The following is a 15,216-nucleotide window of genomic DNA, read 5'->3' as shown; positions in this document are numbered from 1 at the left end:
GAATATTCTATTTGCTGTGACTTCTCTCAGCTTCTTTAATGGATGCTGGGTGGAATCTGAATGACAGCATAGTTGTTTAAAAAAAGGAAGAACAGTCTAGGTTGTTGGCAGCTACTACTGTCTGCTATATTAATACATATCTCTATATTCTTGGAAAATGACCAACCAAATCTGGGAAATCTACACTACTGATAATTTAGGGAAAATGTATAAGCAGTGATTTATGGTCCCTCTATCAATGAGTAAAACCCATTTGGAAGGGAGAATGTCACTTCATCATAATGAATTTTTAAAGCTACCCTTCATAACTTAATAGCTATCACTATCCTTCTTTTGGGGATTCAGTGCAATTAAATAAATCCACCTGGAATGTTTTACACCCTGAAATTATAGTAAGGTCATCTTGGACATATCTAACCTTGTTCACAAATGGACTCTCACACAGTTTGGACCCAAGTCCAAAATTCTGATGACCCAATCTAGGAAGACAATAAAGCAAGCTAGATGCTGAGGTGAAGCACAAAAAATATCATATGATCAATTTATTAAATTCCGATCAAATTTTAGATCGGTATGAAATGTGGTTTGAAAAGTAAATGAGTCAGTTCATGTCTCCACATCTTTTGTTATGTGTGTTTACTTACTGAATTTGTTTTGCATTTAATATAAATGAAGCATAATTCTCTGGTCATATGAATTTTGAAAAAGTGAAGATGTAACAGCCAGGGATTTAAACCTCTGTCAGTCTCATTTCTGTTCTTTTTCTCTTAATCTCTGCTGCACGTGGTCAGTAAAATATACTTTGAATTCATATGTTTTATAAGTGGAGCAAACATCATAGTATTTGATCATGTAGTTGCAGCCTTACATAGTTTACTCCGTTGTCTGTGCATCATTAAAAATGGGCATTTAATTTTTTTTAGCCAATTACATATTATAAAAATGTATGCACATTCTTTTATGCACACTCCATAAACTGCACAAATGTACAAAATGTCAAGAAAGAGTATGTTTCTTCTTGTACTAAGTCCCAAGGGGTGGAGGGGAGGGATACTCTTATTGGGACAGTGTGATCCATTGAAGCTCTTTCCATCCCAAATGCTGGCAGAAGTGAAGTGATCCAGGTCAAATGGGCCTTGATTATCAAGGGGCATGGAAACATCATCTTGAATTAGGCTTCATCAATCTGAAACCAATTCCCATCCTAGGGATAGATTCAGATAGTGCTCAGTTTTTCCTGCCCTGTTTAGATTTAGGATTTACCAGCAGATCCATATTGAATTTGTATTTCTTCTTGAATTCTAATTGCTTTATATTATTAAAGCAGCCTTGATTGCATTAATCTGCAACTGGATCACCCCCTTCCTTGTTCATTTGTAAACCTTTATATTTATGATAATAATCTTAGAACTGCAAATCTGGAAGGGATCCTATGGATCATCGAGTCAAGCCCCTGTCAAGGAGGCACAGTGGGGAATCAAACTCCCAACCTCTGTCTCCTGAGTCAATTTATTTATTTATTTGTTTGTTTGTTTTTTTGTTTTTTTGTTTGTTTGATTTTTACCCCGCCTATCTGGTGCTGGAGGAGGCTCTTCAGAATCCCCTGGACTGCAAGGAGAACAAACCTATCAGTTCTAAAGGAAATCAACCCTGAGTGCTCACTGGAAGGACAGATCCTGAAGCTGAGGCTCCAGTACTTTGGCCATCTCATGAGAAGAAAAGAGTAACTGGAAAAAACCTTGATGTTAGGAAGGTGTGATGGCAAGAGGAGAAGGGGACGACCGAGGATGAGATGGCTGGACAGTGTCTGCGAAGCAACCAACATGAACCTGACACAACTCCGGGAGGCAGTAGAAGACAGGAGGGCCTGGCGTGCTCTGGTCCATGGGGTCACGAAGAGTCGGACACGACTAAACGACTAAACACACACACATATCTGGTCTACTCGACCACTCTAGGTGGCTTCCAGTATAGGATAAAACAATAAAACACAAGAACATTACATAATCATTTGATACAGTTACAATAAAATAGAGTGAGAATAAAATAAGAAGGAATAGAAAAGAAATCAGGTATTGACTGGAGGGAAGGCTTGGATGTACTACCATGTTTTTAATTGGGTTTTAAAGATTCCCAGTGTAGGGGCCGCACGAATCTCTGAAGGGAGGTTGTTCCAGAGGGGAGGAGCCACCGCCGAGAAGGCCCGGTTTCGTGTCTTTCCCTTCCAGGCCTCTCTCAGTGTCAGGCTCCTCAGCCTCACCTCCTGACTCGCACGGGTGATCCGGGTAGACCTTGGTGGGAGCAGGCGTTCCGCCAAATATCGAGGTCCTAAACCGTTTAGGGCCTTATAAGTAAGCATTAAGACTTTGAAGTCGACGCGGAAACGAATGGGTAGCCAATGCAATGCAGACAGAGTTGGAGAAATACATTGGTATTTTCTCACTCCAGTGAGGAGTCTGGCCAACACATTCTGCACCACCTGAAGGTTCTGCATCATCCTCAAAGGCAGCCCCATGTAAAGCGCGTTACAGTGGTCTAATCTTGAGATTACGAGCGCATGCACCAAGGTAGTGAGTGCCCGCATGTCAAGATAGGGCCGCAGACAGGTGATCTGCCAGAGGTGGAAAAAGACAGTGCGGACTACCGACGCCACCTGCATTTCCATGGTGAGTGTCTGGTCCAGATGTACGCCCAGGCTGCAGAACCCACTCTTAGCGGCCAGGGCCAACCCCCCCCCCAACGTGAGAGACTCACCCAAGCCACCAATCATGGGGCCACCCACCCTCAGAACCTCCGTCTTGTCCGGATTCAGCCTCAGCCCATTTTCCTGCATCCATTTCAGTACGGCCCCCAGGCAGTGCTGTAGGGACAGGACAGCATCACCTGCAGTTTATTTATTTATTTATTTATTTATTTATTTATTTATTTATTTATTTATTTATTTATTTATTGGACTTATATACCGCCCCATAGCACTATAAGCACTCTCCGGGCGGTTTACAATTTAATTATACAGGCTACACATTGCCCCCCCCCAAGCAAGCTGGGTACTCATTTTACTGACCTCAGAAGGATGGAAGGCTGAGTCAATCTTGAGCCGGCTACCTGGGATTTGAACCCCAGGTCGTGAGCACAGTTTTAGCTGCAGTACAGCGTTTTAAACACTGCGCCACGAGGCTCATACTACAGTTGGTGAAAAGGAGATGTAGAGCTGGGTGTCATCAGCATTTTGATGACACGAAGCCCCACACCCCCTGATGGCACCTCCCAGAGGCCTCATATAGATGTTAAACAGCATTGGGGAGATAATCGACCCCTGTGGAACCCCACAATTGAGACTCCACGGGGCTGAAACACTCTCCCCAAGCTGCACTCTCTGGGGGCGGTCCCCCAAGAAGGAACAGAGCCAGGCGAGTGCCGAGCCACCAAGTCCCAACTCAGAGAGCCTCCCCAGGAGGATACCATGGTCGACGGTATCAAAGGCTGCCGAGATGTCGAGGAGGACCAACAGAGACATTTTACCCCTGTCAGCCTCCCTCAACAAGTCATCATACAGGGTGACCAATGCCATCTCTGTACTGTGGCGCGGCCCGAAGCCCGACTGAAACGGATCCAGGGCATCTGTTTCATCCAAGTGAGCCTGAAGCTGATCAGTCACCACCCTCTCGACCACTTTGCTCATGAAAGAAATATTGGCTAATCCACTGAGTTATCCTGAGCATGTGCTTGCAATTACCATTTTGGTTTTATGGGGGAAATTAATGCAGTCCAGATGACTTAACAGGAAAGTTATCAGGACATGGGGCTATGAGTTTTTCGGGGAACTGAAATAGACATTTATGTATCTGGAGGATCCAAGGTTAAAAAGATGGTATACTAAACAAAAGAAAACAGCAACAACAAAAAAAAACAAAACCAATAGATCCCAAGGTCCCAGAAAATCTGTGAATAAAACTAAGCCACACTTTTAAAATGTCCATGTCATCTTGATTTTCTAAAGCACACCTTTTGGTGTTGATGGCTTGTGTTTTCTTTAATTCAGTACTATGTACTCCCTAAGCCTAAAATGGTAATTTAATCGCTTAAAAAAAAAAAAAAAAAACAGAACTGGGTAACCAAAATTAGCTACCTTTTGGACCATTATATTATTGCTGATAATATATTTTACAATCAGACTTAATTTCCTTCAGGATATCCCATATTAAATGAACAATACAAAGAAATAGAGGAAGATAACAGAAAAGGAAAGACCAGAGATCTGTTCAGGAAAATTGGAGATACTAGAGGAACATTTTGCGCAAAGATGAACATGATAAAAGACAAAAATGGGAGGGACCTAACAGAAGCAGAAGACGTCAAGAAGAGGTGGCAAGAATACACAGAGGAATTATATCAGAAAGATTTGGATATCCCGGACAACCCAGACAATGTAGTTGCTGACCTTGAGCCAGACATCCTGGAGAGCGAAGTCAAGTGGGCCTTAGAAAGCCTGGCTAACAACAAGGCGAGTGGAGGTGATGGCATTCCAGTTGAACTATTTAAAATCTTAAAAGATGATGCTGTTAAGGTGCTACATTCAATATGCCAGCAAGTTTGCAAAACTCAACAGTGGCCAGAGGATTGGAAAAGACTAGTCTACATCCCAATCCCAAAGAAGGCCATTGCCGAAGAATGCTCCAACTACCGTACAATTGCACTCATTTCACATGCTAGCAAGGTTATGCTCAAAATCCTCCAAGGTAGGCTTCAGCAGTATGTGGACCGAGAACTCCCAGAAGTACAAGCTGGATTCCGAAGAGGCAGAGGAACTCGAGACCAAATTGCTAACTTGCGCTGGATTATGGAGAAAGCCAGAGAGTTCCAGAAAAATATCTACTTCTGCTTCATTGACTATGCGAAAGCCTTTGACTGTGTGGACCACAGCAAACTATGGCAAGTTCTTAAAGAAATCGGAGTGCCTGACCACTTTATCTGTCTCCTGAGAAACCTATATGTGGGACAGGAAGCAACAGTCAGAACTGGTCATGGAACAACTGAGTGGTTCAAAATTGGGAAAGGAGTACGGCAAGGCTGTATACTGTCCCCCAGCTTATTTAACTTATATGCAGAATACATCATGCGGAAGGCTGGACTGGAAGAAACCCAAGCCGGAATTAAGATTGCCGGAAGAAACATCAACAACCTCCGATATGCAGATGATACCACTCTGATGGCAGAAAGTGAGGAGGAATTAAAGAACCTTGTAATGAGAGTGAAAGAGGAGAGTGCAAAAAACGGTCTGAAACTCAACATCAAAAAAACTAAGATCATGGCCACTGGTCCCATCACCTCCTGGGAAATAGAAGGGGAAGATATGGAGGCAGTGTCAAATTTTATCTTCCTGGGCTCCATGATCACTGCAGATGGAGACAGCAGCCCTGAAATTAATAGACGCCTTCTTCTTGGGAGGAAAGCGATGACAAATCTTGACAGCATCTTGAAAAGCAGAGACATCACCTTGCCAACAAAAGTCCGAATAGTCAAAGCTATGGTTTTTCCTGTTGTGATGTATGGAAGTGAGAGCTGGACCATAAAGAAAGCTGACCGCCGAAGAATTGATGCCTTTGAATTGTGGTGCTGGAGGAGGCTCTTGAGAATTCCCTGGACTGCAAGGAGAACAAACCTATCAGTTCTAAAGGAAATCAACCCTGAGTGCTCACTGGAAGGACAGATCCTGAAGCTGAGGCTCCAGTACTTTGGCCATCTCATGAGAAGAGAAGACTCCTTGGAAAAGACCTTGATGTTAGGAAAGTGTGACGGCAAGAGGAGAAGGGGACGACAGAGGACGAGATGGCTGGTGTCTGCGAAGCAACCAACATGAACCTGACACAACTCCGGGAGGCAGTAGAAGACAGGAGGGCCTGGTGTGCTCTGGTCCATGGGGTCACGAAGAGTCGGACACGACTAAACGACTAAACACACACATCCCATATTAATGAGCACTTTGGATATATTAAATCATTGCATGGGCATATTATAACTGAGTTTAAGTGAGACATTCTGCCAGGCAAGCATACATAAGAATGCAACCTTATATTCTGGTTTTCCTCCAAAGTGTTTAGGAGAGCCTTCCAGATTGCAGTGTCTTATTCTGACCTTTTTTCCCATCCCCACCTACTTCATTTCAGTTGTCGAAAAGTGTTACATTTTCAGGCTATTTTCTCATCAAGATGATATCATTATATTATGGATCACACCATCTCCGAGTATGATGTGAAAGGACTACCAAGGGAAAGTTAACAATGTGTTCATCTGACACAGATTTGTTAACAGCAGAAATGTAGAAAGAACAACACACCTGTAAGACAGCTATTTTGAGCAATTAGTAATCTAACTAACATTTGCAAAGTTACTTTTTAGAGATAATGAATGAAACCTAAATTACTTCTCTGTAATGACTGACACCTATTAACTTTCCTGTAATGAGTAATACAACATATGTCTTTTACAATGCAGTGTTCCCAGATCTGATCTAAACTAAGGAGGCACACACAACCACTGCAAGAGCAACAATCATATAATTTGGTGAATTGTAACTAATGGAATATCTGCAAGTCACCACTTGAATAGGTCCATTTGAATCAATGGAATTTAATTTTGTTTAATTTTATACAGCCCCATTAGCACAAAAGCACTATTCTGGGTGGTTTGCAACAAGCTAAAACATGTATGAACATAAAAATGAACAGTAAAATTAAAACACAAACAGCAAATACTGTGTTTCCCTGAAAATAAGACAGGGTCTTATATTAATTTTTGCTCCAAGAAACACATTAGGGCTTATTTCCAGGGTATGTTTTATTTTATAGTCATGTCATCTTCTTTTGGTTGCCGCACAATGCTGCACAACAGTGGAGAGTGGGGTTTAACTTAACTGGGGCTTATTTTGGGGGTAGGGCTTATATTAGGAGCATCCTGAAAAATCATACTAGGGCTTATTTTCAGGTTAGGTCTTATTTTCGGGGAAACAGGGTAGAATTAAACCAAATGGCACCAAAAATAAAAATTTCCAATAATAGCAGGACAGAAGGCAGACATTCACCCAAGTTTGGTGTGAAAGAACTCCCTGAAAAGTAGTGTTTTCAGTTGCCTCCTGAATGAAAGCATGGAGGGACCTTGGCATAACTCTTCTGGGAGCTGATTCCATAACATTGGTGCCACTGCAAAGAAGGCCCTGCCTCTTGTGAATGACTTTTGGCCATTTCTTGGGGTGACTACATGGAGCAGCATATGGGGGGGTATACTCACCAAATCCCCACTGGCTACTTTAGTGCAGGCTTACTCTAGTGTGACTAGAATGAACATGCCAAGGAACAGGATTCCAATCAATATGTATGAAAGAGTAGAACTAGATGTCATGCTACCCAGGAACGTGGTGGCACTGTGGGTTAAACCGCAGAAGCCTCTGTGCTGTAAGATTGGAAGACCAGCAGTCATAAGATCGAATCCACATGACGGAGTGGATTCGATCTTGTCCCAGCTCCTGCCAAACTAGCAGTTTTAAGGCATGCAAGTGCAAGTAGATAAATAGGTACCACCTCAGTGGGAAGGTAACAGCATTCCGTGTCTAGTCGCACTGGCCACATGACCACAGAAACTGTCTATGGACAAACGCTGGCTCTATGGCTTCGAAACGGGCCTGAGCACCGCCCCCTAGAGTCAGACATGATTGGACAATTGTCAAGGCGAACCTTTACCTTTATCCTTTCATGGATGCAACTGAAAATGATATTCTTCTCATCTTACTTATGAATATATTTGAGTTAAACCTCACCCTCTCACAGGACCCAAGGGCTCTTTAGTTCCATTGAATACCTCTCCTCCATATAATAAGGTATTAGATTGTGGCTCACATCTGTTTGTTACACTCACCACAGCCAGTGTGTTACTAACTACCAGCAAGCTGCTGGAATTCCTACCAGCTCTGTAGTGGAAGACAGGAGGGCCTGGCATGCTCTGGTCCATGGGGTCACAAAGACTCGGACATGACTAAACAACTAAACAACAACAACTGAAGATGGAAAGACTGGGCAGGAATGATCCAAGCAGTTGCATAGGGTCTTTCATATCTTCTTCAGCTCCAAACATTGGAGCGAGGGGGAGCTAGCAATTGTTAGGCATATGCATAGTGAGAGCAAAGTGCCATGACAATGCAGGCAAGCTGCCCCCTCCCCACTGCTGGCCTTTTCTGCTGTGGCTTGTGAAAAGCAGCCAGGGAGAGGTGCTCCCTATCCCTTTCGACAGACCAGGTAGAGGGAAGAGAAAAGGCTGTGCTTTCTAAACATGTGTGGTTCACTTTTCAATAGCAGAGTCCTGTGTCCTTATCCCAAATAATTTTTCTGTCGGGAAAAGGAAGCAGAGTGCCTGTAGGCAGCACAATCCAATGGGTGGTGCTGCTGATGTCAATTTTTAGATCGTCCAGGGAAGTCAGTGCAAACCTGTAGACCCCTGCTTGGACTACTGATGCATGTAGTAACATTGTCTTTTTCTGATTTTTCTCACTTCACACCACTATCTAGCAGGAACATAGCCATGGCCAGAAGAATGCAGCTGCTCAGGTAGGGATAGGCAACATGTGTCACATGCCCTCAGGACAAAGGAATAATATGAGACCATACTGCCACCACCATCCATGTCAGTTATCTTCCAGTGTCACAAGAGTATTCTTGGTCAGTTATGCCTAAATGTTTAAGATATTCCAAAATAATCATGTCCATACTTTGTGATTCTGCAGTAGGTGTCAGCACTGACGTCACCTATGGCTCTGCCCACCCCCACCCCTTTCTATCATTTCCACAAGCTATCCACAGGACTCATTTGGGAATTACTATACTCTGTTGGTTGCATTTTTTATTTGTTTCTTACCTTTGCCTCGGCAAGCTGATCAGTGGCTGTTTATGGCACCTCTTACTAAGGCTAAAGAGCTTATGAACAATTTTCTGTGCCTTAAGGAACAGTTGTTTCATGCTGGTTTCCAGTTGCTCATAGCGATGCTGAAAATTTGAATCCATTGTCCACAAGTGCATTATGGCAGATGTGTTGAGGAAATAGTTCATGGGCAGCCTTTTCATAAAGAACTTGAATTCATCTGCAAAATGGCAAAATTCAACACTCTTTTAAGTTATGCTTCTGTGATCTCTTGTGCAGCAAAACAACATTTAGCTCCAGTTTATGTCCATTTTTATCGCTTTAATTTGTCACCATAATGGATGGCAGTACATGTATCGGCAAATGGAATACTGCTAATTTTGTACGTGGTATAAATATTAATGTGACATGAACTTTTGAGAGGTACTGATTTTCATTGCTGCTTGTTTGATAAATTGGATGTTGCCTTACTCCAAGGACCTGCCAAACTTATTTTTAATTAAATCTGTGATTCTACGTGCAAGTACGTAGGAACTATGCTCAATCAAATCAAGGGACTTTGGAGTAAGCATTCCCAGGGTTGTTTACTCACATTCCCAAAATTACTATAGCATCAAAATGATGCATTTCAGTGACCAAGAGTGTGTGTGGCCTGGGGTCAGGGAAGCCACACCCAACTTAGAACTGACCGCACATCTATCCCTATTTGACCTATTGCTATTTTTAATGTATTGTATGGGGAAGTTTGTTTTATTTTAGAATTGCTAGGCTCTGTGAGCGTTTAATCTGATTTATTCAGCTTTTAAAATAAATAAAACAGATTTAGTTGGAAGTCTCATTGATTTCAATGGATTTACTCTGAGGCTGATTATCATTCGAATAAATACCATAATGCTGACTTTAAAGTTTTTGGAGGGCCTTTGGGCAAGGTGCCCTCATCAGGCATCCCTTGTTGAGAGCAGCTCTCTCCCTGGTCCTCACTACTGTTGCCACCAGTCATGTAATTGCCTCTCCAGAACCCAACCGGCATCATCCTGAGAAGGAACAGGAGAAGTCATGTGGAAATAGTCTCTTCACATCCCTCCCTGCTTGCTCATGGAGAAGGCACTGTGACAACAGCAAGGGCTATAGAAGCAATAGCAGGGATCCCAAAGGTCAGCAATGGACCTCTCATCCGAACATAAGCCTCAAGTGATGTTTGCTTCTGCTTCCTACCCCACTCCACTGCAAGGTCCCAATAATGGGATATGCATGTGAAATGCATGGTCTACTTGCACATGCTAGATAAATATTATGTGCATCTTTATTTCACTCCTCTATAAATGATCTTACCGCAGCAATACAGTTGGGCATCACTATATAATAAAGCATCCCTCCTGAAATCTTTTATGTTTTCACAATTCTTTCATTGGCATTTAAAAAGAAAAACACCAGATTTATGGAAATTCTAGTTGACAGGCATATGGCATATAGCATAATACAGAAATCATTCAGAGGGACAAGCTTTGCCACATAACTTTAATCAATGACAGACTCAAGATTTGATCTCATAAAGGTGTTGCCTGCTCTTGCATTTATGTGACATTTTCTTCAGCACTGAAAAGTATTGATATTTAGCCTCACCATCTGCCATTCTCCACATGACTTCACCAAGCAAAGTCATCAGATTATTGACACAACATCACATCATGCTTTTCCACAATGAAAATATTTTCATATAATTTTTTTTTTGCACCATCATTGTTAGACAATGTGTGGTTTTCCCACCCCACTAAACAGGAAGAGAAATATGTTCCAAAGTTTAGGCCCCTTCATGTTACCTCCGTGGTTGAAATAAAGGCTGAAACCATGTTGTGCAGTTACTAAAAGTTGATAAGTTTTCAAAGAAAATTTAATTTAAGAAATCTCTGTAAGCATTATCTGTTGTGCAGGAAGCTGCATAGTTTGGTGTGCAAGAGATGCTTATGCAGGTTTCTTAACTTAAAGTAATTTCCTTCCAAAAGTCACACATTTTGTTTAACTGCACACCAGTATTTCAGCCAGCGTGTTAATGAAGTCTACAAATGTCAGGCAACTGAAGAGACCCATGATATTAGCTGACTGATCACTTTCTTGCCTCCTAGCTTTCATACCTCCAGAGAAGACAACATCAAAAGGGAGAACTTTTCAGCATGGTTTAATCCATATTGATCGCCTGAAGAAACTTTGCCATGCCCTACCAAGACATGTGCTGGGAGTACAAGGATGGCTCTATCATTAGAAAGAGTGAGGCTACTTCATCAGGTGATACATGCTAGGGGCAGCTATGTGAAGCCCCTGGCTGATCCTCACTTATTCTCCAGCTTTTTCTTTCCTTGGAGAGCTGAGATTAGCCTGCTGCTTCAAATGTGGTGAAAAAATGTCACTTCATCGCCAGCTCTTAAGGAAGATCCAACTGCCAATCCATATGCACAATATACACAATTCTGTACATAAACATTGGTGGGAGACTATCTTGTCCTTTACCTCAAGCAGCAAAATGTCTTGGGACAGCTATATAGGAGTGCTTCAGCAGACAATCTGTATGTTAATGAAGCTATATTAGTTTCTAAAAGCATCAAACTAAATACCCCCCCCATTTACTGAACAGAACACTTGTATAGTAAACATTAGAAACCTGTGCAGTCAAAGCTGTTAACCCTGATGTCAGTGTATGGGTTCTAGTCTGAGCTTTAAGGGCAGCTTTAGAAATAATTTATCCAAAAGAGATAAGATATATTTCCAATCATTTAATTGGACTAAAACTTGTGCCTAGACTATGTCAGCCTCAACAACTTGCCATATTTGATTTCGCATGGGAAAAGGACCTGTGGGACAGTGGCAAATTTCAAAGTGAAGGCATTCTTCATGACAGCTGTGTCCTTCATCCACCAGAGAGAATCTGAAAAAAGACAGCTGTGCTAACCCATATCAACAAACCAGTTCTATCAGTACTCATCTCTACCAGGAGCAGGTTTTTCAGACAAATAATGGGTTTAATGGCCCTTTCAGGGTCAAAACAGTCCCTAGTATTTTAGTTTTGCTCATAACCATATACCATTGTTCAGAAACGTCATTCTTGCCTTAGCTACTGTGAGGATATTGGGTCAGAAGTACTTGGCAGGTGATGTCATTGCCCCTCATTATTTATCAAAAAGACACTCTGACCTTGTGATCTCTCACTTCCCATTGATGAGGAAAGGAGTAACAGATTAGAGCCCGGACTCTGGTCTGTAGTCATGAGAATTTACTAACAGTGTTCTCTTTCTCTCAGATAAACACCACAGCCTCAGGATTCTTCCACATCCAGACTTAGCTTAGATGGTTGGAGCACCTGACTGTGGAACCAGGGCCTAGAAACTGAGATCCACATGGTAACTCTCCAAAGAAGGGCCACCTGAGATCACCTGCAGCCTATGTGGCTTATATGGTTAAGAGTCCTGCTACTGTGTAGTCTTGGGCAACCAGTACAGTCCCAGAGCATCACCAGAAGGAAGAACCGGCAAATCACCTCTGAGCATTTTATCCCTAGAAAACCCTGCCATATATCAGAACTGACTTGACAGCACACTGTTATTAATTATCAGTAACTATTTGCTCAGTGACAACACACACTGTACAAATGTGCTGTGCTGCTTAAAAGTGATTAGGAAGGGTTGCATTATATTCACTTACAGTATAAAATGGAAGGGGTGGGGGCTATTGCCAAGAGAAAGCTTGTTAACTCTTAAAGAAATCATGTCTCATATTCATTTCTGATGAATACCACATTGTATCCAAAGTAATGAGAGATAAGGCTACCGTGAAGTCACACTGCTTTGCAAAAAATCTGAGAGAAAGGAAAAAGAGAGGGGCTAGAAGTTACATTTGTCTCATATCTTAAACTGACACATTTCATGAGGTGTGAAACTGCAACATGAGCCCTTACTGTTCAAGGATTATTACATTTTTTGTATTCTAATCAGCAAAATGCACAGGCATTCTTGGAATATGATTAAGGGCCTAGGCAAGAATCTGGGCAAAAGACGGTGTTAACTATTCCAACAACTAACTTTCAGTTAGAATGGGCAAAGGGAAGTTTCATAGAGTAGAATTTCAAAGGCTCTGTCTCTGAAGTGACAGTTTCAAAGGAAAGTGGAAGCACTCACTGAACACTCTCAACTTTCTTTACTCGTATCAGAGCATTGCACAATTTAAAATTATGGACATATATGAAATATAATGTTCAAACAAATTTAAATGTTGAAATGGCTGGACTATTTTTGACTAGAAGCAGGCTACTTTAACAGCATTATCTCAGACATTTAGTAGATCTTCTTTAGTATACATAGTGGGGCATAAATTGCATGCACATGAATGCTACATTGATTGAATTTCTCCATATTCACAGAAAATTTGTCCTGTATTCAAGCAGCCCCATTTTGCTTGATTATTCTTTGATCTTCCTACTTCACTTTGAAGTCTATTAAGTGACTTCCAGATAGTCCAGCCAGAATTTTGTCCTGGTGGGAGACACTCTTCAGCATCTATCTATTTGACAAGGTATGTTGTTTTTGAACTCCATAGTTTTAGCTTAGCCTTTTCTGGTTTAATATTTAGAGCCTGAGATGTGTGCAGAAAATGTTTCCTTGATTTTGGCCACTGTCTAGAAGGCTGGTATACATGAAGTGGATGGTTAATAATAATAATAATAATAATAATTTATTGTCATTGTAAGTATATACACATACAACAAAATTCACAGACACCCAGAGACCAGACACATACACACACATAAAATTCCCCAAACACTCCCCACCCACTAAAAGTCCCCCACTAAAAATACGAACATCTACACCGCAGGCCAAGTAACACAGTCCAACTAATTATTCACTGCTGGTGGTCTTTAAGCTCATTATTAATTGCAATTATAGCTCTGGGATAAAAACTATTGAGAAAACGTGTGGTCCGAGTCTTCATTGTTCTATATCTTCTGCCAGATGGTAACAGTTCAAAAAAGTTATAAGCAGGATGGGAAGAGTCTCTCAGGATGCTATGTGATTTCCTTGGACAGCGGGATGTGAAGATGTCATCCAGGGTTGGTAGCTGGAGCCCGATGATATTCTGGGCAATTTTAATGGTTCTCTGTAGAGCAGTGGTGTCGAACTGTGGCCCTCCAGATGTTCTTGGCCTTCAACTCCCAGAAATCCTGGCCAGCAGAGGTGGTGGTGAAGGCTTCTGGGAGTTGAAGTCCAAGAACATCTGGAGGGCCACAGTTCGACACCACTGCTGTAGAGCTTTTTTGTCCGCTACAGAGCTACTCCCAAACCATGCCAGAATGCCATAGGTAAGGACACTCTCAATGGTGCTACGATAGTATGACAGAAGTAAATGCTGAGATAAATTTAACTTGCCGAGCATTCTCAGGAAATACAGCCTCTTCTGTGCCTTCTTCATTAGCATGTTGGCATTTATAATTTATGGTTGCGTGATGTATTATTGTATTTCATTCATTATTTCCTAGCACCTTGTAACATACTTCCAGAAGTGCAATGGCAGCCAAATAATAGAGATTTTCAGTGAGGGTAGGTTTCTGGGAGTGAGTAATAATCCTGTATGATTCATTAACAGCTATACCCATTTGTTTGGCATGTGTGGACTTATGGCATACAGCATTAGCACATTCTGTTGTGAAGTAGCAAATGGACAAAGCTGGTTTTCTCATTGTTTGTCAGTGTGAACCCGAATCTGACCCAGGCAATTTCTTAAGTACCATATTTCTCTGTTTATAAGATGCCCCCATGTATAAGACACCCCCACTTTTCTAACCCAAAATGAAGAAATCTAAGTGGGGCTTAGCAAGTGTAGGGGGAAAGGCATCAAAGCACTGCAGCTATTTTTTCTCTCCCCACAGCTTACTTCCATGTATAAGATGACCCTCAATTTATAGTCTAAAGAATTTAGACAAAAGTATAGTCTTATACATGGAAAAATGCGGTATGTTATTTCTGGCAGCAACTTTCTGTTTGATGTTTAGACAATTCTTTTTTTTTTAGGGGGGGTAGGTCAGGTTTGATCCAGAGTGACATTCAAATACTTTGGAATACAGCTATGTTACAAAATTGTTACAAAATCTTGCCTTCCCAGCTAACATGGAGCTTCCTCTCTTCTTTTCTGTTTAAGTGGACAAAGACCTATATTTTTAAAGGGTTTGGTTTCAGCTGGTTGTTTTTATAATATAAAGAAAAATCTTCTATGGAATTTGATGGACTCAAAGGTTCCCACTGGACTGTCAAGGCAAGATCATCAGCA

The 15,216-nt window shown here is 41.7% G+C and overlaps 2 protein-coding genes across 7 annotated transcripts in view; one reads left to right on the top strand and one right to left on the bottom strand.

Moving 5' to 3' along the window:
• BRINP3 (BMP/retinoic acid inducible neural specific 3) overlaps positions 1-15,216 on the bottom strand; it is a 369,852-nt gene that overhangs the window by 61,383 nt on the left and 293,253 nt on the right. For all 6 annotated transcript variants that reach the window (XM_020790487.3, XM_020790489.3, XM_078392316.1 and 3 more), the window contains one exon: positions 8,905-9,127. In XM_020790487.3, the coding sequence (XP_020646146.1) occupies positions 8,905-9,127 (223 nt within the window). The remainder of the gene's footprint in view (positions 1-8,904; positions 9,128-15,216) is intronic.
• Positions 1-15,216, top strand: part of LOC144588846 (uncharacterized) — a 73,488-nt gene that overhangs the window by 27,958 nt on the left and 30,314 nt on the right. The window lies entirely within an intron of this gene.

Source organism: Pogona vitticeps, chromosome 4, assembly GCF_051106095.1.
Source record: "Pogona vitticeps strain Pit_001003342236 chromosome 4, PviZW2.1, whole genome shotgun sequence".
In the NCBI taxonomy this organism is placed as follows: domain Eukaryota; kingdom Metazoa; phylum Chordata; class Lepidosauria; order Squamata; family Agamidae; genus Pogona; species Pogona vitticeps.
The sequence above is the reverse complement of the archived record's forward strand: the minus strand, read 5'-3'. Positions and strand labels throughout refer to the sequence as shown.